Consider the following 27,353-nt stretch of genomic DNA (forward strand, 5'->3'; position numbering starts at 1 on the left):
AAAAGGAGCCGAGCAAAGGTGCTGCACAGCTCTCCTGATAGATGAAAGATAAATATACTGTTTCAATCTGTTCCCCCCTCTTACTCTCCTCTTTAAATCCCTTTCCTTTCTGCTGTCTTGCTCTCTCTCTCTCATCCTTTTTCATTCTCTTTTGCCTAGGTGCCTAATCAGAGAGAGAAGTCAATTCTGCTGGTGAAAATGATGACCTACATTGAGAAGCGATTTCCTGACGACCTTGAATTGAATGCTCAGTTCCTGGACCTCGTTAATTACGTCTACAGGTAATTATGCAGATTAATAACGGGGTCCACAGTCCCTGCTGTCCCTCCATCTATTGCCATTAGGAACAAGACTGTGGCTGGTTAGAGGGTGGCAGGCCGAGTTCTGATTGTTGAAGTGGGTATGGGGGCATTTGGCAAAAGGCATTAGGGGCCACCACCACCCTGGGCGAGATTCTGTTTCTCCGTTGTCAAGAGCAATTTATCCTTGTAATAACCAATAGCCTAAATCAGCAGCTCTAGTTGTAAACATGCTGGAACACATCATGCATTCCCTATTGACAAAGACCCACCAGGTTGTTTGTTATTGTCACGCTCCATTTCACGCTGTCTCAGAAGGTAAATAAAGCAATGGTCTTGCTGCATGATTGTCTGAAGTGCTTTGATATTTGTTTTTTGTTTTTCAGAGATGAGAACCTCTCAGGAAGTGACATCACATCCAAGCTGGAGCCAGCATTTTTATCAGGGTTGCGATGCACCCAGCCGCTGATCAGAGCAAAATTTTTTGAGGTGTTTGATGCATCAATGAAGCGCCGTGTCTACGAGAGGCTTCTGTATATTTGCTGCTCACAGAACTGGGAAGCCATGGGCATCCACTTCTGGATCAAACAGTGCATTGAGGTAAAGACCATCACACAATGATTATTTTTAAAGGGATAGTTTACCTAAAAATGAGAGTTGATAAACAAAAATGAATGGCCTCAGTCATCATTCACTTCACTTTTACTGTTTGGGGGGAACAAAATGCAGTGAAAGTGTATGGTGACTGAGGCTTTTGGTCCCTAACATCTCATTTTGTGTTCTATGGAAAAAAATATGTTGAAAAAATGAGGGTGAGTAAATTATGGCCGAATTTTCATTTTTAGTGAATTAAGGACAAATATTAGGAAAAATACATGCATCCTGAATTCGTTTTTTTTGTTTGCTGCACCAACACAATCATGATTTGCGATGCACCAATATAGACTTTTTGGTAAATACCTACTAATTATTTATGTCTAATGGCTGATAAATTATATGATGGCAAATATTATGAATATGTACTGTTTTGCCACGTGTGGAGTCTTTAGTAATCTGGCATAGAATTTTTCAGATAGATTTTCAGCCAATTAAATTCAAAAGAAAATGCTAATATTGTATGGTATGGTCATTAACATACTGTGTATCTCTTGTCATTGGTTTAAGCCGATTGCACAGTTGATAATACTTCATATAAGCTGCACTTGCATAATTTGCCCAGGGTAATTGCACCATGCATAATGCTAGTCTGCTTACTGCAGTGTTTCCCAAACACTGTGCCACGACACTAGTGTTTCATGAAAGATTGTCAGGTGTGCTGTGGAAAATTATAATATTCCACAAAATAAATAAATGCATGAAAAAAATAATTTCAGGGATCAAATCTCCTCACCTTTTGGAGAAATTCACCGTTTTGAGAACATAATCGGTCACTTTTGTGATTGATTGTGAAGAGCAATGATTAATGTGCAAAAGTGAGTGATATTTATACATGTTAAGGGTCATCACATGACTCGCATCAACTTTGCAGTATACATTGAAGTCTATGAAGTGACTTTACACCAAAGTGTTTTTCACATGCACATTTTTGCTTCACCAATAATGTCTTTGAGAGTACAAAGCAACAACAAATATGTAAAAACTGTCCAAATTTGTGAAGAGATTGAATGTCTCATAATTTATTTTAATTAAATATTACCTTATCGTTTACGAATATCAGAGACCCCAGTTATTGAACTAATTTAAGTTCCCCAAGTAAACGCTTAGACATAAACGAGACCTTTTATTACTTTCTGCTATCAAAGCATCTGCAAGCTATTTTCTCTCTTCCAAAAACATGTTTTCAATGTTTATAGTGCACACATCCTGCTTTTTTACGTGGCAAACTCGTAAAATCGCCCTGCTGTGATGCTTTCTGCAACTCTTGTCATGTGGAGCGCAATGTGACGCTTGACGTGGGGTTCTCTTCATAAATAAATGAATAACCTGCTATAAAAAATAAATATATATGAATACAATTTTTATAAAAAATATTCAAAATAAAGTTTCATGGTTGATAAGAAATGTTAATTGCTGTGAAAATGGTGACGAGGTACAGGAGAGCAATGCTCTAGCAACGGCAAGGTCATGAGTTCAATTAATAGGAAACAACCAGATAAAATTTGTAGCTGGGGCGGATCTAGAAAATAATTAAGGGGGTGGCATGAGGTTTATGCTAATGCAAGGTGTAAATGTGGCCAAGGGGTTGCAGCACCAAAGTAAGTATATAATGAATATATCAAGATATAACATTTTGCGGTGCTATGCTTATTTTTAGGGTAGCAATTGCCATCCCAGTAGATCCGTCCCTGATATTCTCTGTTTGTTGCTATGGATTAAAGCATCTGCCAAATATAAATGGTCTCCTTTCATTTACAGTGTGGCAAAAAATGTGGACCCTGAGTGTCAATAATTGAGAACATCAGCTTCTTTCTTGGTGCGATCTGCACAGAAGGAATAGTTGTGAGCATTTGCGTATGTGTATGAGGAATCGTAGCAGATTTTGATTGGTTGTTTCTGTTCCACAGCTGCTGCTGGCTGTTTGTGAGAGGAACACCACCATTGGCACCAGCTGCCAGGGCTCCATGCTCCCCTCCATCACCAACGTCATCAACCTGGCCGACAGCCACGACCGCGCAGCCTTCGCCATGGCAACACACATCAAACAAGAACCTCGCGAGAGAGAAAACAGCGAGACCAAGGAGGAGGTCAGCTGTGCTGTTTTGTCAATATACACATTTGTACAGAGAAGCTTGGTTGTGCCTTTGCTTAATTGAACCAATATAAAATTCAGTTTTACAGAAAAGGTTTAAATTGCATTTACACTACATTAAAGTGATGAGTTTATGTGCATTAGAGGCCTACTGTAAGTGTACATCCTAAAAATACTGGAATTATCAGGACATTTTAAAAATGTGTTTCAACCATGTATTGTGAATAAATATACAGTAGGTTTTTAAATATTAATATTTTAGCTCTTAAATATTTAATCGGCTTGAAATTGCACTTTATAAAGACTTTATAAAAACTTTTAAAATTTTATCCTTATTAGGTAATCATGAAAAAACATGGAAATTCAGTGGTCAAAAGGTGCAGGTAGAAAATATACCTGGTAAATACATTTTATTATGTGATTTCATGACCTTTATCTCTCTAGGATGTGGAGATAGACATCGAGCTGGCACCTGGAGACCAAACCAGCCTGCCCAAGACCAAGGAGCAGGCGGAGCGAGACGCAGGCAACCAGCTGCACATGCTCACCAACCGCCATGACAAGTTCCTTGACTCCTTGAGAGAGGTCAAGGTGAGCCATCACCTCAACATATGCCACCCTCACATGCATGACACTCTCAAACATCAGGAAAATATAACTTTAAAGGGATAGTTCACCCAAAAATGAAAATTCTCTTCATTTACTCACCCTCATGCCATCCCAGATGTGTTATCCAATAAATGTTATCCAAGTGACTCCAATGTTTTAATCCATATCTTCAGAAGCGATATGATTGTGTGAGTGAGATACAGATCAATAAGTCCTTTTTTACTATCTATCTCCACTTTTACTTTCATATTCTACTTTTGTTTTTGGTCCTTCACATTCTTCATGTATATCTCCACCTACTGGCCAGGAATGAGAATTTATGGTAAAAATATTGGTTTGTTTCTCAAACACACCTATCATATAATTTCAGAAGATAAAGTTTTAACCACTGTAGTCTTATGGGTTACTTTTGCTGCCTTTATCTGCTTTTTGGTGCTTAAAATTTCTGGTCACCATTCACTTGCATTGTAAGGTCCATCAGAACAAAAATATTCTTCAATAAATCTTTGTTTTTCTTAAGCAGAAGAAAGTAAGTAATACACATCTGGGATAGCATGAGTGTGAGTAATTGATGAGGGAACTTAAATTTTTAGGTGAACTATCCTTTTAAAGGACTCTCTTGTTAGGGGGCGTTAGACAGGAATACGTTTTTTCACATGGCAAATTCATACAGGCTTTTGAACACGGTGGTTTAATATGCACCATTTGTTCTGGCTCCTTTAATCTCTAACCTGCTTTTCCTCATTTGGCTGCTTCCTCATAAGTGTCTCTGTTAAAGAGAGTTTGAGGGCGACATTGGTTTGCGTCTCTGAGTGCTTTGAGGTCACGGCGTCATTGATTTCTGTTTAATCCAGGACATGGTGCTGTTTTATATGCACCTCTCAAGCAGGCTTTAGACAAATAATGAAGTGAGGTGTTCAAAGCCCTGACCTGCCTTTGTTGCCCACTGTAGCTACTGTCAGGAACCACAGCACACATTTGGGTTCTGACTTATGCTAACATCTCCTTTCCTCTTGTGGTCAGTGGTCCACACCTTTTTGGGCAGTTATGCTCTTAAGAGTTATTCTGTAGCATAAGGTGTTGACCTTTCATACATATGAAAGCACAGTGATCCCATATTAAAGTAATATTTGGGAAGAATGTAGCTAGTCTTTTTTTTTTACCTTGAATGTCAGGTGTAGTAAGTTGAGATGAATTAGTGTCTCTTTTTGCTTCAAATGTGGAAGTGAGAAATGTATGTTGGAGGCAGTGTCAGAAGTAAACCAAGACTCAAGGCAAAAAGCCCCCATTTAATTTTTTAATATTAATATTTTAGCTCTTAAATATTTAATCGAATAAACCTATGTAAATATGTTAAGATGGGTGAACCATATAGGCTAATGCTAATTAAAAAACAAGGCAATATACAAAGCATTGCTGATATTAAATAAACATTTATTTTACACAATTACACAAAAGCAAAATTCATTTTAAGATATTTGAAAGCAGAAAATGTACATTATCCATTGACCAGGCTGTTGGTAGTGTTTGCAACTCAGTGAAGGTGCTAACACTTCTGTTAATTGGGCAAGCAGGCACTTTTATCTGCTTATAATCTCAAATTGGCTAAACGTCACTGATTAATTGGAGATATATCACCTATCACTAAACAAGACTCCTGTGTGTGTTTGTCTTTTTAATTAGACTGGAGCTCTTTTGAATGCTCTGGTTCAGTTGTGCCACATTTCCACCCCACTGGCTGAGAAGACTTGGGTCCAGCTTTTCCCCCGCCTCTGGAAGATTCTGTCAGACCGCCAGCAGCATGTGAGTACTTCACTGTCCCAGTTCTCTTAAGAGCTGAGCTAACACTTGGCCTTTTTCATAACAGTTTCCATCTAAATGCAGAGTATGACTGCTGCTGATTTTAAACTGACCTTTTTTGCTATTAAAAGAGTAAACTGCCTATTTTACTAATAATAATGCGTATCACTGGAGAAGCTGCATGTGAAATGTAGTTAATGGTGTCAGAGGTCACGACTCTGCTCATCTTGAAGAACTTTGCATGAATGTGGGGATTGGTGGGTGGGTTAAGCTGTCTTCTGCCCCTGCCACTGAACTTAAACATGCAGCATTTGCTAATGAGCAGAAATGAAACCTTTTATGCAATTATACATTTAATGGACCAGATGTCTAAAGTACTAGACATTTCATTAAAGAGATTTCATTTGGAATGACTAAGGATTTAAACTATTACAAAATGCATTCAAAATAGAAATATTCACGGCTTTGTTTTTGCAATGGGTGTAAAAACGATTTATATTTAATGCAATCGTTTTTCTCTGTCACAGTAATACAATGCTCTTTGTTTAGTGTGGGACATTTTCTTTAGAGTTGGCATGCCTATTGAATATTTATAATAAAAAAAATATCATTGATGTTTGGTGTGTAAGGAATTATTGAAGATGTTTCCTGCATCAAAGGGTATTTGGGTTATCTCTACCCTTTTATTCTTCTCAATCCTCATCATTCTATACTGATCAAACACATACTGATATTTTTTTTTTCCTTTCCCCTTTTTAGGCACTGTCGGGTGAGATGGGTCCGTTCCTGTGTAGTGGTAGTCATCAAGCTCAAAGGGATTGCCAGCCCAGTGCTCTAAACTGCTTTGTGGAGGCCATGTCTCAGTGCGTGCCACCCATTCCCATCAGGCCCTGTGTACTGAAGTACTTGGGCAAGACCCACAATCTCTGGCTGCGCTCCACCCTGATGCTGGAGCAGCAAGCCTTCGAGAAGGGCCTTAGCTTGCACATCAAACCCAAACAGAGCACTGAATTCTATGAGCAGGAAAGCATCACGCCTCCACAGCAGGTGCAGTAATGCCTAAGCTCTTCTGCAGTGTTTGTTGCCATTGATATTCTTGTAAAGGAAGTTATGTGATTTGAAGGTTCCCCAGTATCACACGAAATGATCTTGCCTGCTGAATTTTCAATAGCTTTTGTTTTGACTTATCAGCTACAGTTGAAGTCAGTTTACATACACTTAGGTTGAAATCATAAAAAAAAAAAATTTAACCACTCCACTGATTTAATATTAGAAATCTATAGTTTTGGTAAGTCGTTTAGGACATCTACTTTGTGCATGACACAAGTAATTTTTACAACAATTGTTTACAAACCGATTTTTCACTTTTAATTGACTGTATCATAATTCCAGTGGGTCAGAAGTTTACATACAAGGAAGTTAACTGTGCCTTTAATCAGCTTGGAAAATTCCAGAAAATGATGCCAAGCCTTTAGACAATAAGCCAATTAGCTTCTGAAAGGAGGTGTATTGAACTGGAGGTGTACTTCTGGATGTATTTTAAAGGGGACCTATTATGCAAAATTCACTTTTACATGGTGTTTGTGAGTCGCTAGTGTGTGTACACAACCACCCTACAATGTTAAGTCCACCCGCTCCCCTTTCTTATATTTCTATTAATCAAAAACAGTGTGTCAAAATGAATGGATTTCGTTTCTGCTCTAAAGTGACGTCACGTTAGAGCAGGCCTCGACCATGACTCCACCCTATTATCATAGATCCTCCCGAGGGATCTACACACATTCGGCCATATATATATATATATATATATATATATATATATATATATATATATATATATATATATATATATATATATACACACACACACAGCCATCATACCGCTCAGGAAGGATATGCATTCTGTCTCCTAGAGATGAACGTAGTTTGGTGTGAGAAGTGCAACTCAATCCCAGAACAACAGCAAAGGACCTGGTGAAGATGCTGAAGGAAATGGGTGGACAAGTATCTATATCCACAGTCAAACGAGTCCTATATTGACATTACCTGAAAGGCTGTTCATCAAGTAAGAAGCCACTGCTCCAAAACCGCCATAAAAAAGCCAGAATATAGTTTGCAAGTGCACATGGGGACAAAGATCATACATTTTGGAGAAATGTCCTCTGGTCTAATGAAACCGAAATGTAACTGTTTGGCCATAATGACCATCGTTATGTTTGGACAAAAAAGGGTGAGGCTTGCAATAGGGGTGCCATCATCATGTTGTGGGGGTGCTTTGCTGCAGGAGGGACTGGTGAACTTCACAGAATAGATGGCATCATGAGGAAGGAAAATTATGTGGATATATTGAAGCAAAATCTCAAGACATATAAGCCAGGAAGTGAAAGCTCACTCACAAATGCTTCCAAATGGACAATGACTCCAAGCATACAGTACCTCCAATGCTGTGGCAAAATGGCTTAAGCACAACAAAGTCAAGGTATTGGAGTGGCCATCACAAAGCCCTGATTTTCTTGGCAGAAGTGAAAAAGTGTGTGCGAGCTAGGAGGCTTACAAACCTAACTCAGTTACACCAGTTCTGTCTGGAGGAATGGGCCAAAATTCCAGCAAATTATTATGAGAAGCTTGTGGAAGGCTACACAAAATGTTTGACCTAAGTTAAACAATTTAAAGGCAATGCTACCATATACTAACAAATTTCTACAAACCTCTGACCTTTGTTCCCTTCTGGGAATGTGACTTTATTTTAAGAATGTGAAATTTCAGAATAATAGTAGTGATCCTAACTGATCCAAGACAGGGAATATTTCCTACAATTAAATGTCAGGAATTGTGAAAAACTGAATTTAAATGTATTTGGCTATAAGGTGTATATAAACCTCTGACTTCAACTGTAGTTTGGTTTGAAGTATCCGTGCATTCAAGCTGCTTATGCTAAGCAGTCATCTCATAGGGGCACTTCTTAATATGGATGTGTTTGTCCCCTATATTCTTTGTGAATGTGTTCTTGTATTCCCTCAGGAGATCCTCGACTCGCTGGCGGAGCTCTACTCGCTACTGCAGGAGGAGGACATGTGGGCTGGGCTGTGGCAAAAGAGATGCAAGTTCCCAGAGACAAGCACAGCCATCGCATACGAGCAGCATGGCTTTTTTGAACAGGTGAGAAACAAATGTCTTTCAGCCATACAGGTATTGCTCCTCTACATCATCTTATAACAGCATATAAAGGTGCTGCCAACAATAAAGGTGATTCTTTTTTCACTAGGCTCAAGAAACCTATGAGAAGGCGATGGAGAAAGCTCGCAAAGAGCACAATGCCTCGCCTGCCATCTTCCCAGAGTACCAGCTCTGGGAAGATCACTGGATCCGGTGAGTTAAAACAGTTTTTTAATTAAACCTGTCACCATCCACAGCTTATATTCAACACTTGAGGTCATGTCTCACTAAGACAGTCTGAGTCCATATCATCTCAAAGTCTAAATTGGACATACTGACTGTGATCAGAACTTTTTATTCTTGAAAAAACAACACATAAATATTGGAGTTAATTAATTTGATTTGTTATACTGCACCTGGATAAGGAGTGGGGTTGGTCACATGTTCCAAATTAAAATTGACCAAATCCACATTACATAAAAATGTATTAACATTCTGGACATTTGGTTCTATTAATTTCTTTTTTCTAAAATAACTATTTTCCAGCTGTTCTAAAGAACTAAACCAGTGGGAGATTCTGACCGAGTATGGGCAATCCAAAGGACATAGCAACCCATACCTGGTGCTGGAGTGTGCATGGAGATTGTCCAACTGGGCTGCCATGAAAGAGGCCCTAGTGCAGGTACCACACACACTAATCTGCACACACACGCTTGTAAAGTACTTGAGTAATTGCCATTCATTGCTATACTTAAGCATTATTTTGGGGAATTTGTGCTTTACTCAAATACTAAATCATATTTTTATGATTTGTCCTTATAACTTAATTTAGACCAGAGTACATGTATTGCATGTTATCTTTAGTTCAATCTTTACTTTTATCAAAACATCTGATTATGCTTACAAGCTAATGAAATGGCACTCCCTCAAATTTTACTTTTACTTAAAACAATCAATAACATCCATTTTAAATGGCCACATCATGATGTTCTCATCTTATCAGTTACCACAACACAGTCTTTGACCTAAAGAAATATGGTTTAATAGTAACCATAGTTGAAGATGGACAAGTGTGAAACGTTGACCAACATAATTTAAAGTATAACAATTTCAGGTAACAGGAATAATGGTTTGTTTTACATCTGGTGTCCTAGAGACCAACTTAGTCAGGACATTGAGAACATTTTCATCAGACATGTCTTTTTTTTAACCTCCTGAGACCGGAGCGTGACTGCTGTGTGCATTTTCCATTTCCCTTTTTTATTTGTAATTAGTAGCACCCAGAGCATGTGAGTGGAGCAAAGATAATTCCACTTGAGTGGAGAGCACCTTTTTGAAGATTCCACTCCACTCACTCAACCCAGAATGCGAAATAAGCAATGGGCCTGAGGGAGTTCAAACTTTGTTATAGTGAAGTTGCAAACCTTGTAGTCTACATAAATGCAAACTATAAATCAATGTTAAGAACGAAAATATCTAAAGGGAGTGTGGAGAGACCGTAAGGGTTAGCAAATATTCTTTTTGTAATATGTCACTTTCTGTGAAAGCACGAGGATATGCTATGCAAACATGGTAGTGCAGCAAAAGTTGAGCTGGTAGGGTACACTACCATTCGATAATAAATTAATAGCTAAGTAGATAATAAGGTACCTTATTGTTTTGCAATCATGTCAGTGCAGCTGCCAGCTAGATGCAGGCATGGTTCTTCTGGGTTGCGAACATTAGAGCACCCTCAATTGAATGTGTAAGCTTAATAATACTGTATATTGAAGTGGTGTAGTGGTCTAAAGCACATATCTGTTAATCAGAAGGTCACTGGTTCGAGCCCCACAGCCACCACCATTGTGCCCTTGAGCAAGGCACTTAACTCCTTGTTGCTCCAGGTGGATTGTCCCTGTAATAAGTGCACTGTAAGTCGCTTTGGATAAAAGCGTCTGCCAAATTACATAAATGTAAATGTAAATATTGGCAAAGCATATTTCATGAATCCTGGTGAACACACAAAAAATCCCTGCATCAAAAATAATAAACATGTATGATCAGTGTGTCCTAATTTGTAGGTGCAGCATTCTACTTTTATGCCTTCATTGTACAATCGAGCATTTGATTGGTAAAGATTTCCGCTCTCACATAGAGAATTTCATAGCAGAATTATTTCACGCCCGTTGCTTTTGTTTTCTGCTCTGGGATAAAGTGCACATAACTGCTGGTCTGTTTCTCAAAGCCAAATCCACACCTTAACAATAGATTATTGGTTGCAGGTAACATCTCCCAACATTGCTTGCTGCATTCATGTGCAGAGAAAAGCTATAAATGATTGTACATTTCAAAATGTATAGTTTTCATAAACAAAGGTAGTGTGATTCATGAATTAGTTTATATTTGTTTTGGAATCAGTAAACATGATTAATATGTACAGTATTGGATAAAATCTCACTTTATGCAGGATTTTTTATTTGTTAGATCCATGATTAAACCTTGCTTTACGTATAAAGTGCATGCACAACACATGATCGTTTGACGCATATAAAGTCCTGATTCACTTTATGCTGGTTTTAAAATATTAGTATATATACTAATATAATAATTATTAAATAAATAACCACAGTCCTTTAGTCTGCATACAATTCATACATATAAAATTGTAGGGAATGAATCAAGCAACAACATTGAAAAAGAGAAAAACATTCAGTGCTCTTTTCTGGATAACTTAATACATCCTTTAAAACTGAACACAAATATAGGATGAGAAATTGCACATTTCATTTTACAGACCTAAAGTCTGATGTCATTAAATCAGAAACCTGTTAATGTATCAAATCTACAGTAGCCTAATAATCATTCTGTGGAGACAACTGAAAAACAATTATGAATTTCACTTTTACTTGTATTTCCTGGTACCAGTCCATGTTTTCATTATTGCCACAACTCGAGCAAACTTTAATGTTGAAAAGATTGTGGTTGTCTGGGTCGGTTGTGTTACTCAGATCCTGTTTAAACTGAAAAGCAAGAATTTGCGCCTATGGGAGTTTCCGCACCACCACACCTATGTTTTATCAGTTGTAGAGGCATGTCTGATAACTTGTTTAAAGTAAATAAAGGTAATTTAAAACTGAAATAAAAATGTTAAGGCATTATTTGAAGATGTTCAATGACATGCTAATAGAGAAATATTTGACTGATTACAAATGATAATGAAGGTCTGTTAGACCCGATTATCTAACAGATGTTGTAAACCATTACAAAATAAACAGCGATATTTTATATACTAAAACACAAAAATACAATCACATAATTTCAGATGTGTACGTTTCTAAGCATTTGATCATTTAAGAAATGTCGGTCTATAGCCTAGCCTATATTTCACCCAGAGGGGTACCTCAGACCATGTGGGCAAAGGGGTAGTTGCTAGGGCCAATGAACTCAAAGGAACTTAAAGGAAATTAAATGTGTTGCATATAGCAAATCCAAAATACTGCGTCCATGAATGTGTACGTGGGTTCGCACAAGGTTAAGTTTGTTACATTTAATTAGAAAATCACTCAATTTCAAATTCTTTCATCACATTTTTTATTTTTAACACATTTGGACAAGTAAATGTGGAAACATTTATATATACTTTCCCTCAAGTATCATTTTTTGATGAAAATTTGCTGATAATTTACTCACTCTCAGGCCATCCAAGATATATATGATCTTCTTTCTTCATCAGAGCAGGATTTAAGATTTTTGGAAAGTATCCCCGTTTTTTTTAGCTTCATCCAATGCAAGTGAATGGACACCAGTTTTTGACTGTCCAAAAAGCATATTTAGGCAGCATCAAAGTAATCCAAATGACTCCAGTCAATAAAGTAATGTCTTCTGAAGTTAATTGATATGTTTGTGTGAAAAACAAATCACTAATTAAAATGTTTTTAATTTTTAATCGCTGCTTCCACCAGCTCTCTGTAGCTGTTTAAATGTACCTAACTCTAGCATGAAGTACGTTCCTCTGTGGTAAACAGAGCGGAACTTCTGAATTCTCACGTGAAAGTGCCAGCGTGATGACGTCACATGACAGCGACGGGAGGCATTGAGGGTTTACAGGAAGCAATTTTTTTTTACGTTAATAAAGTTTTAATTAGCCATTCGTTTTTCACACAAACATATTGATTCACTTCAGAAGACATTCCTTGATCGGCAGAAGTCGTGTGGATTACTTTGATGCTGCCTAAATATGCTTTTTGGACCGTCAAAAATTGGTGTCCATTCACTTGCATGGGATGAAGTTAAAACCCTGGGATACTTTGCAAAAATGTTAAATCCTGTTTTGATGAAGATAGAATATCATATATGTCTTGAATGGCCTGAGGGTGAGTAAATTATCAGCAAATTTTCATTTTTGGGATAACTATTCCTTTAAGGCCTGTTCACACCTAATCCACGATTTTGCAACCTCAAAAATGAAACTAAAAACTATTTCACCCCAGTACAGTAGGTGGTGCTGTTCTGGTGCTGTTGTTAGACCTGTCTCCTGTTCGCACCAGCTGTTTGAGATTAATATACTGAATGCTGTTAAAGCATTTATTTACCTACTTTGGCATAACTATTTCATTATGTACTTTCCATGTTGTTGATGCATTTTGAGGAGTATATAATCTGTGTTTTTTAAGCGAATGGGATGAGTAATGAGAGCTGTTGCTTACTAGTAGGTCTGAATTCCAGATCCCAAACTCAACTTCTCTTTTTATAATGCCTGGATAATATAACACAAGGTACAGTGATATAAATACAGTACATGTGGAATAATTTATATTGAGAAGAACAGGTATAGTATAAAATTTGATGCATATATAAAAGGAAACATGGTCTTTATTTAAATTATTGCAATTCTTTGTTATATTGTCCTTTCAATAAAAACAGCATTGTGGTTCTGCAATTCGTTTGTCTAAAACATTGAATGTAACCAGTCTTTTTATGGGATATTTTATTACGAGCTTGGTGAAAACAAATTGCCGAACCTCACTGCTATTTTAAATACCTTGCTAAAATAAATTGCAGTTATATACATACTAAACAATGTACATTTAAGACAAAAAAAAACATAAACAGGCTTTCAAAAACAGACCGGGTTTATGTTTGCAGTACTATGGGTTAATTGTTCATGAACTGCAAATATTTATTTTTAAGTATATCATTTTCTGGGTGTGCATCTGCTGCACATCAATGCCGGTGTTTGCCAGTTGATTAGCGCCACAGACACACTGGATTGAGCAGCTGCAATGACTCTGTAAAAATGACAAAAAGCTCTTTTCTCATTGGTCAGTAATTTATCATCGCATTCCAAAGAAAAAATAATCAGGTCACTCTCCTTCTTAAAAACCTTTGTATTGTTGGCGAAAGATTTGTTGAACCTGCTGTGAATAGTGCCATCGGAATCCATTGTTACCACTCAAAAGCTCATTTGGAACGAACAACCGCACCGAAAAATGGGTTTGGTGTGAACAGGCCTTAAGTGCATACACACTTCTCCTTGCTTTAATATCCGCGTCTAGTCAGATAACCCCGAACCACAGTTCAGACTTTTGTATTATACCTTGGTTTATTATTAGTCTTACTATATTGCAGAATGTGAAAGCACACCACTTTTGTCATTTAGAAAGTCACACTAACTGTGCTTGCAGAATTGTTTATGACTGTTCAAAATTGTAGCCTTGCCATCAGTTATTAATTCATGGGCTTCACTTCTAAAACAAAGTAGAAAAAGTGTGTGATAGGGCTGGACACATTATAAATACTCTTGGCTCTTGTTCAAGGAGACTTGGAACAAATCTATTCAGGTTTCTGTCCTAAGGTGACACCTAATTAAATTGTCCAGCCCAGCAGCCCTCATCCTCCCCTTCCCTCTCTGTTCGCTTTGCATCTAATATTTACGGATACGTGCTTGAATAATTGCTCAAACATCTGCTGGGAAGTGATTTGTTTTCTCCGTTCCAGAGCAGGCTGCTTGGCAGCAGCAGTTGCTCTCAGGAAGTTTAAATGTCCCCTCTTTCAATTAAAGGTGGGTGGATAAGGCCAGCCACATCGCAGGGTTATTCATCACATGTCGGCAATGATAAGAGTGCACTGACCAGAGAGCATAAATCCCTCCGTGTTGTCATATTGCACAATGCCTGAAAACTCTATAGATGGTTATTTCTACTTGGTTATTTGGCTATGGTTATTCAGTTGCGATCTGGGTCTTCTTTAGTGTTGCATTATACAACAGTTCGTCACATTTAAAGGATTTTATTGGCAAAAACATCCAATTTATGCAAAGAGTTGATATTTACAGTGTTGACCCTTGTTCTTCATAACCTCTGCAATTCGCTCTGGCATGCAGGATATCAGCTTCGGGGCCAACTCCTGACTGATGGCGATCCATTCTTGCCTTATTAGTCCTCTGAGTTGATCACAATTTGTGGGCTTCTGCTTGTCCACTCTATGGGATTAAGATCCGGGAAGTTGCCTGGCCACGGATCCAAAATTGAAATGTAATGATCTCTGACCCATTTCATTATCACTCTTGCCTTGTGATATGGTGCTCCATCATGCTGGAAAATGCACGGATCATCACCAAATTGCTCCTGGATCATTGGGAGAAGTTGCTCTTGCAGGATGTTTTGATGCCATTCTTTATTCATGGCAGTGTTTTTGGGCAGAATTGTGAGAGCCCACTCCCTTGGATTAAAAGCAACCCCACACATGGATGGTCTCAGGATGCTTCACTGTTGGCACGACACAGGACTCACGGTAGCATTCACCTTTTCTTCTCCGGACTATCGATTTTCCTAGACTATCAGTCTTCAGCTGTCCAATCCTTGTACTTCCTGCAGAATTTCAGTCTGTCCTTGATGTTTTTCTTGGAGAGAAGTGGCTTATTTCTTCCCTTCTTGACACTAGGCCATAGTCCAAAAGTCTTCGCCTCACTGTGCATGCAGATGCACTCACACCGACCTGCTGCCAATATTGGGCAAGCTCTGCAATGGTGGTGACACAATTCCGTAGCTGACTCCTCAGGAGGATACACAGCCCTGGCTCTTGCTGGACACTCTGTGACATCCTGAAGCCTTCTTCACTGCAGTTGAAACTCTCTTTGAAGTTTTTGATGATCCGTTAAATGGTTCTTTCAGGTGCAATATTCTTTGCAACAATTTCCTTGCATGTGAGGCCATTTTGATGCAAAGCAATGATGGCTGCACATCTTCCTTTAGAGGTAACGTTGTGAACAAGAACACAATGATTGGAAGCACTTTTTTTCTCCTTTTATAGCAATCAGTCTGCTCTTATAATCCAATCAGTATGATAGTGATTTCACCTGACTAGTACCCGTTCACACTTTCCCAGGTGCTGCTGATATGATTAGTGAAATTATGTTAGCTGGTCATTTTGTGCCAGGGCAAAAAAAAAATTGGGTTTTTGTGATAGTTCATTTTTTTGGCCAATGAAGGTTTTTGCTATTATATAAAATGCATCTGATCACTCTACACTAGAAACAATGTGAATCAACAACACAACAGATGAAGCAGAAAAATTTGCACAGACAATGAAGCATATGAACAGGTGAACATGAACTAAGTTACGTGCTAGTCATAATATGCCTAACTTGCGTTACGTAACTTGTGTTGTGAATGCACTGTTATCGTAAAAACACCAAACGCAATGTAATGTCCTAAGCTGACAAAACACAGAAGATGAATAGCAGTCTCTAAAGCAGGAAGAATTCAGAATACATTAGACTTATTTCTTAAGAATAGCTTAGAATTTAGTTTATTCATTATATGCTATTATTTCAGGGTCTCTTTACAACAAAGACAGTTGCACAGTATTTTGTATGTACCCTGTCTTTTATGTCTTTGATACATGTTTGAATCTGTTGCACGTTTTGGCCATTTTGCACATTATCAAAAACTAAAAGACATTATTTTTGGTGACTAAAATTAATGAATATGCCTTGACGAAATACTGAAAACGTTAAAAGGACATTTTCGACTGAAGCAAAAAATGAAAAATACACAAAGTAGCTGACCATATTGTGCTTAAAATGCAAATTACACTCTAATAACCTCTGTAGAACGTGTTTGTAGAATGGTTGTGTTAGAGCAATATCGATTTATTATTAGGAATTTCCTCTGCGGGACACAAAAATTGATTTTTAGACTGATAGGCACAGTCATCATTCACTTTCACTGTACTGAAAAAGGTGAAATGATAGTGAATGGTGACTGAGACTGACATACTACTAAACTCCTTTTGTGTTTTACGGAAGAAAGTCACTCATAAGGGTTTGGAACAACAAAAGGGTGAGTGAATGATGACTTAATTTTCAGTTTTGGGTGAACTATCCTTTTAAATATGCAACACCCACAATGAAAGTGTGCTAAAAGACTGTGGTTTTATGTGTGTCAGGTGGAGCTGAGTTGTCCTAAGGAAATGGCCTGGAAGGTGAACATGCATCGTGGCTACCTGGCCATCTGTCACCCTGAGGAACAACAGCTTAACTTTATCGAACGGCTGGTGGAGATGGCTAGCAGTCTGGCCATCAGAGAGTGGAAGAGACTGCCACACATAGTTTCTCACGTACACACACCACTGCTGCAGGTGAGGAACATCACACGCATGAGCTGACAAACACCCTTTTACCAGACATTTTTCTGCCGTAATTTAATGTTCTCTGTTGTTTTCACTTTTTTGAACAGTCCAACTCAGAGCACCACCAGCGATCGAAATTGATCGTCAATTTTAAATAATGATGTCTAAAAAGAATATGTGGTCAGATTTCACCGCTGACAAGCAAGCGACTCAGGCAATCTCATTTCATATAAGAGCGTGTGTTTTTGTGCTAACCCATAGTAGAAGAGAGAATTGTAAAAGCAGACACTTTTCTTATAATTTCCTTTTTCGCGCTCGTTTTTGCATAATATGTCCTCAATCACTACTACTATTGTCGGACTTGACCCCTTCTTTTGCTTTCCCTTCCTTCTTTTTTGGACCTTTCTAAAATGTCTGAGATAGTGTTGACTGCACCATTGTGGTGCTCAATAGGCAGCTTGTATTAATATTCACCAGAAAGAACAGCCTCCTGACTGCCTCACGCATAATCAGGCAGCGCACACAATAGGATGGAGCCGAGGTGATGTGTGCCTGTAGATTAGGGTAATGTGTGAGTGCTGGCCATGCACCCTGTCCTACAGGGACTGTTAGAGATGAGGAGTGCTCTTCTTGAGCTCAGCTGTGGTGTGACAGTCAAATATGCCAGATTGAGCAAATTAAGCATTGGTGTTGGAGATGGTGATTATATCACACATGCTGTTATTGGTAATGGTTGATTGCTCTGTGATCCACGTAATTGAATGGTTGTATTCAGTGGGATTTTTGTTGCTTGATATTAATAGTAAATAGTAAAATGCCACATTACATCAGTATGTCATAAACATGTCGTTCAACAATTTAGTTCTCACTGGACTGTTTTGTCAACACTGACATCAGTATACACTTCTCCTTTTTCCTATTGGACCAGTTTTCATTGAATAACTAGATTTGAATTTCCTGAAAGAAATACCTGTGCTTGCAGGGCAGCCAAAGAATAGTGTTAAAATTGTAGGAATGTTTGGGGTTTAATCTTTTGTTCTGCATAAATTAAATGCTACACTTCTAAATTAACACACTAAGGTGGCTATAAAAGTTTAAATAGGTGAAAGTAACTCAAGATGTATCAAAATTCAGCATACAAATATGTAAGAAAGCTGATCAATCACAATTTAGTATGCAAACATTGATGTCATCATCCTTTAAAATAATTAAAAACGTGATTTATCTGGTTTTGATAAATAATAAATCACGAATAACAAATAATGTATTTAAAATGTTAGTATAAACAGTCATTTTCGGTCTCGTGCATTCAGATATGTTTGAATTTGAGTGAATGGACCACGAAGTGTAGTGTGACCCAGACCCGACTTGTACCCGGCCCGAACGATACCAGCAGATTTGAGGCCAGAACCAAACCCAAAATCGTGAACACACTTTATAATGTCTTCTCCTAGGAAGTACTGTACGCTGTATTTTATTTAAGCATCAGTACACTAGAGCAGAAGGAACCACGAGACGTGATAGTCAAAGATGTTTGTCCAGCATGTGTTTACATAGGAAAGCAGTTGAATAACAGAGCAGACACTGAATTAGTTGCATATGATTAATGCTTAAGGTTAGGTGTTCAGAACAAACTTAAGACCAGAAACCAGAATGTTTGAGGAATATCAATACAGCACTGTAAAAACTATTGATAATTGAATCTGTTTACACCTGCAACCAAACCCAAAAACCAAGTCCAATAAAAGCGATTGAAATGGACAGGAGAGGCAGACAGGAGGGGTGAGACAGAGAGAGTGAGAGAGAATGGCACCAAGTTAAAAATGGCTCGTAATTACTTTTCCCCCATCAGATAGTATTTGATTAAATACCTGCAAGAAAATTTAATTTACATGATGAAAGGGCACTCCGAATGAAGGTTATAATGTGCCATCAGCTGATATTAACAGATAATTGTGAAAAATATTGTATTGCCTAATTTATTTTGGGGATTTAATTCGGCAAGTCAATAGACTGAGTTTGGAACATTTATCCAGTAAACCAGGTATTACAGTTGAATGGATTGTTTTTGATATGTGTATGTGTGTTTGCAGACTGGCATAATTCATTATCATGGCTCTAGCCAGCTACTCATTGTATGCATAGTAAGCCGTCATGTTGTAAACTTTGTAAGTGCCAAACTCCCTCACTCGCATCTTTCTATTCCAATTCACAGAGGAGATTAAAGATCCATGTAGCTTTTCAGTAAGAGTGCATGGCTGCCAGTAGTTGTGTATATACAGCCTGATATGTTAAGTTCATGCATCAGTAGTTTGTAAGGAATGGATAGCATTTTTGGGTCATCACAGTCCGTATTCTATGCTGGTGTGGTCTAAGTGTCATTTAAGAGTGTGATTAGGCATTAGGGGAATAGATGCCTCAGTCAAGTGCTCCCTATTCTCTGGTTAATTGGCTTTAAAATACTTTGATCCATCTATTCGACCAGCCACCTTGAGACGTTGTTTCTCTATTTATATCTCAATAGGAATCATAAGTCTGTAATACAGTTGCTGTAATGGATTTCAGAGTGCCCTGTGTGTGTGGTATTTGGATCCTTGGATGAGTTTATACATCAGAATTAAACTTCTCTTCGGAGATGCATTAAGAGTTCCTTTTGAAGAGGACATGAGGATGTTGCATCTCCCATAAGATGTTTTTGGTAACCACATTGAAATGCTCATAAGTTTACTCCTGGATTATTCCCACTCAGTCGGCCCAGCAGATCATTGAGCTGCAGGAAGCTGCACAGATTAATGCAGGCCTCCAGCCAGCCAACCTTGGCCGCAACACCAGCCTCCACGATATGAAGACCGTAGTGAAGACCTGGCGAAACAGGCTACCGATTGTCTTTGATGACCTCTCCCATTGGAGCTGCATCTTTATGTGGCGGCAGCACCACTACCAGGGTATGCTGGGATATGGTGTCAAAATACTTCACATACAGTGGCCCCAAAAATTAGATGGACACTTAAAGATGCTATATGTAAGATTGACAATAAGCGTTTAAAAAGTGTACTGCAGTCCAAATTCAAAATATTGGAGAGTTGTCTGCCCCGCCCCAGACACGAAGCTCATGCATGTTGCCAGAATGTTGACAAATTAGCCCAACTCAGCATCCATTTTAAAGGAATCTGGGCTTCAAGCTGTCTCCATCTTCCAAAGGCATCTCCAATATTTATCCTTGTTTTACTACGCCTCTGGTCATGGTGGTTTCTAGATGGATGGCGAGGCTTTTTAGGTCGGGTGGAATCTGTAATCTCTAATCCAGTTTGTTTGCTGGCTTCTATGGCTGCAGCTCTCAGTGTCGTTTGCCTACAAACTTGTTCAAATCTGGCAACCCGTCGGTGTCGAATTACTATTGGTGAGTGGGCAGTGGGTGGGATCACACAGGCCAAATCATAAACATAAATTCCAGCCCAGAATAGAAACTTCAAATTAGAATATACTGGCTGTAACATTGTTATCGTAGAAGCCAGTATTCCAACTTAGCATTCTTTCTAATTCTCTAATGACATATTATGGACATTTTATGATTTAGCACAGTAAATGTATTACATATAGCACCTTTAAGTCACAAACATTGGGGCCACTGTATGCATTCACAGTGATCACTTTTAAAGAGTAAATGGCCAACAGTCCATTTTGTACATTCTGACCATGCAATGACTGCTATGTCAGTGACATTCTAAAGCCTAATCACTTTTGCCGCAATTAAAATTATGTTTCCATCTTCCTCTTTTTGCAGCCATTGTGACCGCTTATGAAACCAACACACAGCATGACCCAAACACTAACAATGCAATGCTAGGAGTGCATGCCTCCGCATCAGCCATTATTCAGTATGGGAAGATCGCCCGGAAGCAAGGTTTAGTCAATGTCGCCTTGGACATTCTGAGTCGAATCCACACCATCCCCACCGTGCCTATTGTAGACTGTTTCCAGAAGATCCGGCAGCAGGTTAAATGCTACCTGCAGTTGGCTGGAGTCATGGGCAAGAACGAATGCATGCAGGTGAGTGGACTGTGAATCTTTCAACACCAATATGTGGTCAATCTGAATGTTTAAAAAAAGAAAGAATATTTTATAAAATTGTATTTGTATAAAACCTCCCATAGTGTAAATGCAGCTCAGTAAAAGATATCAATAAAAGTGTCAAATTAATGTAAAAGAAAATTGATATTTTGAAGAATAGAAATAGGAAAAAAATACACTTGACGTATATTTAACACACATAAAAACATTAATACTGTATTAATCAAATTCTAATTTTGCATAAATATTAATCAAACACCTTAGCAATAAATGAGTGCAATACTTTTTAATACATTACTTTTTTAAATAAATATAAAAAATATATATTGTATTAAAGTTTTACAAGATATTCATACCAACAAATTGTCTGCAAACATTTTTTTGAATATCATTTTGATTTATAATTTTGAGATTTAACAAAATATATAATTTCTCTATCATATTATTGGTTGTGTCAAAAAGTTTTTACTTCACTTCATTGCCATCTACTGTGCTATGGATTCACCTATTCCTTTTGCGGTTAACCGGACTCTCTTAATCCAAATAACGTTGCTCTCATTACGTTGAGAATGGCTGCAGTGCTGTCAGAGTAAGGAATGCATTCCAAACAGTGTAAGGAATGGGCTGCTGGGTGCAGCATTCGCTTAAGCCTGATTAATGGAGCTGCCTCAACTGAGCTCAAGTCATTAAAGTACCATTGGATTTAATAAGTCTCTCTCTGTCTCTCTCTCTCTCTCTCTCTCTCTCTCTGTCTCTCTCCCCCTCCCCCCATCACTTTGACCTGCTCTGTTCCCTTTATCATTTCTCTGCCACACTCTTAAACCACTGACTCAACTACTGAGATGTCTACAGCTGATGTACTCTGTTGTCAGTGGTGTTGACTTTTGAGAAGAATTTTAAAGAAGGAAACTACAAGTTGGCTCAATCTGAAAAATCAAACTGTTCTTTTTTTATTTATTTTTTATGGGATGTAAAATGATTCTACTTAAAATTACTTGATTCTACTAAATTCATATTGATTAAATAATCTACTTTTTTGTGCTCTATTATCAGGGTCTGGAGGTGATTGAGTCCACTAACCTGAAGTACTTCACCAAGGAGATGACCGCCGAGTTCTATGCTCTCAAGGGCATGTTCTTAGCCCAGATCAATAAGTAAGAGTTGATCCCTGGCTTTGTTGATCTTCTCTCCCTTTCTGCCTGTCACTTTACTGAGCCCTCTCTTTATCTCCCTCATTCACTCTTTCTTTCTTTGTCATTATTTGACTCTGCTCTTGTTATCTTTTGTTTTGTGTATGAGTCTTTTTTGAGCTGACATAAAGAATCAGACAAAGCGAGATTATTAAGAGCTCACTTTTTCAAATGAATATTATCGACAAAGAGTCATTATGGAAGAAGATAAGCATCTGTGTGCACACAAGTATTTGTTTCACTAATCATCACTCGTAAAACCTAAGGCCAATAATGAGGTCAAAACAGTCGTTAACAGTCAATATGGGAATATGATGAGTAATTAACCTTATATAGAGTGTCTGCAGCAGAGGATAATGGCACTGAACTCATGATGAGTGATTACCCTATATCATATTTCTATTGACTGGCATTTTCATGAGTCAATCAGCATTTCCTGCTGAAAATCTGCCATTTAATTGGTTTACATCTTAGAATACAGTAGATTAATATGTATTGTTATCAGGTCTGGTGTTTTAACAGCCAACAAGACATTAAACAAACAGAAAAACTGTTGTTGAATAGCTGCTTTGTGGTCCTTCGGACTCTCTGTCAGTACTCTGTATACTAGAGAGACTGATAATCAGCTGTAATTATATTTTTTACCGATATTCGCTCATTATACTTAATCAGGCATAGGTTCTGTTATATGGGGTCTACTGATACATGGTACCATTTGTTGGGTCTCTAAAGAATATAACCCAAAAATGCCATTACATCACTATGTTCAACAGGAAAAGTAACATAAGTTTGCATTAATTACCCAACTTTGTATGCAACATCCATTCATTCTGAAGTGAGAAATGCATAGCATTTTAATATTAATAGTTAGCACAACTATTTGAACTGTTAACACAGTTGAAATTACATTTCTGACCATCATTATAATGTTATAAAATATTCATAATTTTTATTGATTCTATTGCTGTAGTGTAATAATTTTGTTATCAAAGAGCAAAATTAAACTAAAAAAAAAAAAATTGGCTTAGCATATCTGTTGTCACTTCAAATTAAAGAAGCTCTATGGGTTGTGAAAACCCAAAGCTCAAAATATACTTCAATATCATGGGTGAATTTATGGTGACCCGTGAGTTTGCCGCTGGATCAGAATAACTTATTAAACGCACATGCTGAATAATTAACTTAATAGCAATTTGTGAAATCTCTGCAATCAGCAGAACTTTTTCCCCAGCCGCAGCGCCTAATGCAATCATTACATTTTTATCCTTTTTGAATATTAACATAGGGATTTGATAAAGCAGCATGAGCGCTGTCAGAGGAAGATGTTTGACACTTGACTAGGCATTGGGGATTTGTATGCTCTCCAGGCCTGAATTTCAGTAAAGGCCATGAGCAGAAAACATATTATACATGTCCACGACTGACGGAAGCCTTCAGTGAATTTGGGCTCTCCAGACTTCCATTGCAATCAAGTGTTATTCTGTTGCTTGCCAAATACTCATTAAAATGTCCCATTATATGTGATTGGTTTTGTAGGTGTGTCATGTGGGGTAACATTTAGAGATGGTGATGGTGAGGAAAGAGGCTTTAAGCACAGATGATGAGCCTCATCCACTGCTTTCAGTCAGTTATAAAACCTTTTATGAGCTTCTCTCTATTTCTATTCTTAAATTGCTTCTGTAAAGGGCCCTAGAAAAGATACTCGCACGGGACAAATTCCTCAAAGCTCTAAAACGGCTGATGAAACAAAATATTGGACTCTGTCAGCTAATTTCAGTTAGAAGCTGGCCGACTGGCTAGATTTTGGAAGTAAAAGAGTTTACCATTGCATCAGATCCCCCTCCTAAATGCTCCTTTTCATCTTTTTTGGAAATACCTGTAAAAATTGGATATATAATTATCACCCATTTTACATGGTTCTGTAAGCCAGTCACAGAAATTTTTGCTGACTCAAGTTTAATCCTACAAATTGAAAGATACCCGAGATATCAAGAATGTTAAAGTTAAATCTGACAAATTTCTTCTTCACCTGCAAATTTTTCATCCTTATCTCGCCCTCTAGGTCAGAAGAGGCAAATAAGGCTTTCTCTGCTGCAGTGCAGATGCACGATGTTCTGGTGAAAGCATGGGCGATGTGGGGAGACTACTTGGAGAACATCTTTGTCAAAGACCGCCAGCCACACCTTGGCGTATCTGCCATTACCTGTTACCTGCATGCCTGTCGCCATCAGAACGAGAGCAAATCCCGCAAATACCTGGCCAAGGTAAGATCTCATCTGTCCTGGAGACTTCTGTCAGGTCAAGAGTGACTTGACAGGTTTCCCACACGTCCTGGAAAGCATGTAATTTTGCAATGCAGTTTTCCTGTCATGGAAAATTTGAAAAATACCTAAATGTCCTGGAAAATAATAATTTGTCTTGGAAAATATTTCAGTAGAATAAAACGGTTTGACTGTGTTGCTAGCAATGTTACATGTACAAAAACTTGGTAACGACTGGGACTCGGAATAGAAGTAAAATACACAAATTTGTATCGTTTTGTCTCTGCATTGTGAAACAACATCAGTGGTTAAGGGCTCTTATGCCCTCGTGATTGATTACAGCAGCAGCCTATCATGAGCTTCGCAACTACGGTCTAACCGAGGCAGATCACGCAGCAGCGCGTGCACAGTGAGAAGCAAAACTCGTGAAACTTCTCATTCATAAACAGTGACCTGGTACATGTACGGACCGACTTAATGAGAGGGGCATGTTGTTCATTTACTTCAGCATCGGCATGTGAGACTATTTTTTTCATCACGGAGAGAAAAGGGTGGAGGAGTTACTTTTTTTTGTTTAAAAGTAACTGATGTTTATACATGTTGAGGGGCTTTCACCAATACATTGAAGTCTATGAAGTGATGCATCAGGGCGACTTCACAGAAGTGTTTTTCTCACACATTTTTGACTCACACAAATTATGTCTTTGAGAATACAAAGCTCCAGTAAATATTTTAAGACATATATTTCAAGTAAATTTATGAAGAGAGATTGAATGTCTCAAAATGTATTTGAATTATTACCTTATCCTTTCTGAGTAACCAGAGACCCCTGTTATTGTGCTACAGTAATTACATTCACCAAAAAAAAAAGAAGACCTAAACAACAAGTCCTCGTTTTACGTTGTGCAATCAAAGCCATTGACATTTTTTTCTCTTCTAAATAAATGTTTTCAATATTTTTTGTGCACACCTCCCGCTTTCTTGTGTGGCAAGCTTGTAAATTTGCCACCCACGGGACACTTACTGCAATGTTGACATGTGGAGGGCAAAGCACCGCTTGATGCTGGTGTTGAACGGAGTGCTGACGCTTCAACTCATGTGAAATGCGCTTTAAAATGACATAATTGAAACTCAAAATTATTATTAGGCTGTTGTTGTCTTTTCTGATAGAAGTCATGCCCAGCAGTTTAAATATTGTAGGAAAATGATACAGTAGATCTGCTTTGTTCTAATAATGCTTAAACATTAAGCAAATTTTAATAAAGGATAAGGTATGGATGTTATTGGTACTCCTTATTAGCCTATTAATGGACAGTCTTTTTAGATGAGAAGTCATGATCTGCAGTTCACAAACTGAATGGAATTTATAGATCTGCTTTGTTCTTATAATGCTTATGTACTATAAAGTTTCTCTTGGCAGACTGCAGTCGTGAACATCTCAAAATGATTCAGTGACTCACTCACTGCACATAAGACGCACATTTGTCGTAACTTAGTGGCATCTAATCAATTAATGAAACTGAACAAATTTGTGAAACAGAAGCAAGCCAGACCAAAATAGCCTTTATTTTTTCAGTTAATTCTGCACAGTTTTCCAGATAATTTTCTATACTTGAATCATTAAAAATACAAAAATAACCCGGAAAACAGTCAGCTTATACCATGGTTACAACATGTAGTATGCGGATGTCACAGAATCTAGTCATAAAAATGCCATTAGCAATAAAACGCAGAATGTCTTGTAATATGACATATTTGAACGAAAATGAATGTTTGAATGTAGAAATAATCTAATTAAAATTGTGATATGTCCTAGTTTGATAATTAAACTTAAAAAGTATCTGATTTAATTGAATAATCTGCAAGTGATGCACACTTCAAAATGAATGTGTAGAGATGGCCGCTCATACACTGAAAACACCTCATGATCATCACGTGCAGTCTTGTGTGTGAAGTGACAGACAGAGGGCGCTCTGAAGTGTGCTGCACATACAGACAATGTATTTTTTAATTCACAGCTTTACGGGCATTAATAATCATACTGGGCCATGGCGCAAACTGGAGGTGAGAGACTGCCATCAAAAACACACATAATAAACGCCAAAATAAAAGCTTGATTTAAATGGGCATGTGTTTTTGCTTAAATATTATAATTGTTGGGTGCATAAAATGTCCTGGAAATGTCAACGGGAACCCTGCTTCATCATTAAGATGCATTCAACTATTGTCTGCACAGGCTTGGCTTTGTCCTGTTACTTCGACTGTGGTTTCATTCCACTCATACAAAGGAATACTTTGGTTTTCTTAGAGACCCATAATATATTGGTGACCAATATATTATTGAACAATAACTGGGGAATTGATAACAAATTTAATTGCATCTGATAATTTGTTGGATAAAAGTGATATATTTATTTGTGAATCAGGTTTTTCACATACAAAGACTTACTATAGTTTGTGAGTGAAACAAATATGCTTGTATTCTACTAGTTTAGACCTTTCCAAAAGAGTAATACACATGACTTTTCTATCTGTTTAGTGTTTATTTTGATCATATTAAATTTTATATATATATATATATATATATATATATATATATATATATACA

General features: G+C 37.7%; 1 protein-coding gene across 1 annotated transcript in view; it reads left to right on the forward strand.

The window, feature by feature from the left end:
- Positions 1–27,353, forward strand: part of LOC127627101 (transformation/transcription domain-associated protein) — a 109,362-nt gene that overhangs the window by 58,185 nt on the left and 23,824 nt on the right. Inside the window, exons 47-60 of the mRNA XM_052103346.1 lie at positions 160–281; positions 686–899; positions 2,864–3,043; positions 3,493–3,639; positions 5,341–5,460; positions 6,217–6,504; positions 8,479–8,616; positions 8,723–8,826; positions 9,160–9,295; positions 17,041–17,232; positions 19,973–20,168; positions 21,008–21,273; positions 22,348–22,448; positions 24,547–24,748. Coding sequence (XP_051959306.1) covers positions 160–281; positions 686–899; positions 2,864–3,043; positions 3,493–3,639; positions 5,341–5,460; positions 6,217–6,504; positions 8,479–8,616; positions 8,723–8,826; positions 9,160–9,295; positions 17,041–17,232; positions 19,973–20,168; positions 21,008–21,273; positions 22,348–22,448; positions 24,547–24,748 — 2,406 coding nt within the window. The remainder of the gene's footprint in view (positions 1–159; positions 282–685; positions 900–2,863; positions 3,044–3,492; positions 3,640–5,340; positions 5,461–6,216; positions 6,505–8,478; positions 8,617–8,722; positions 8,827–9,159; positions 9,296–17,040; positions 17,233–19,972; positions 20,169–21,007; positions 21,274–22,347; positions 22,449–24,546; positions 24,749–27,353) is intronic.

This window comes from Xyrauchen texanus, chromosome 33 (assembly GCF_025860055.1).
Source record: "Xyrauchen texanus isolate HMW12.3.18 chromosome 33, RBS_HiC_50CHRs, whole genome shotgun sequence".
Classification (NCBI taxonomy): domain Eukaryota; kingdom Metazoa; phylum Chordata; class Actinopteri; order Cypriniformes; family Catostomidae; genus Xyrauchen; species Xyrauchen texanus.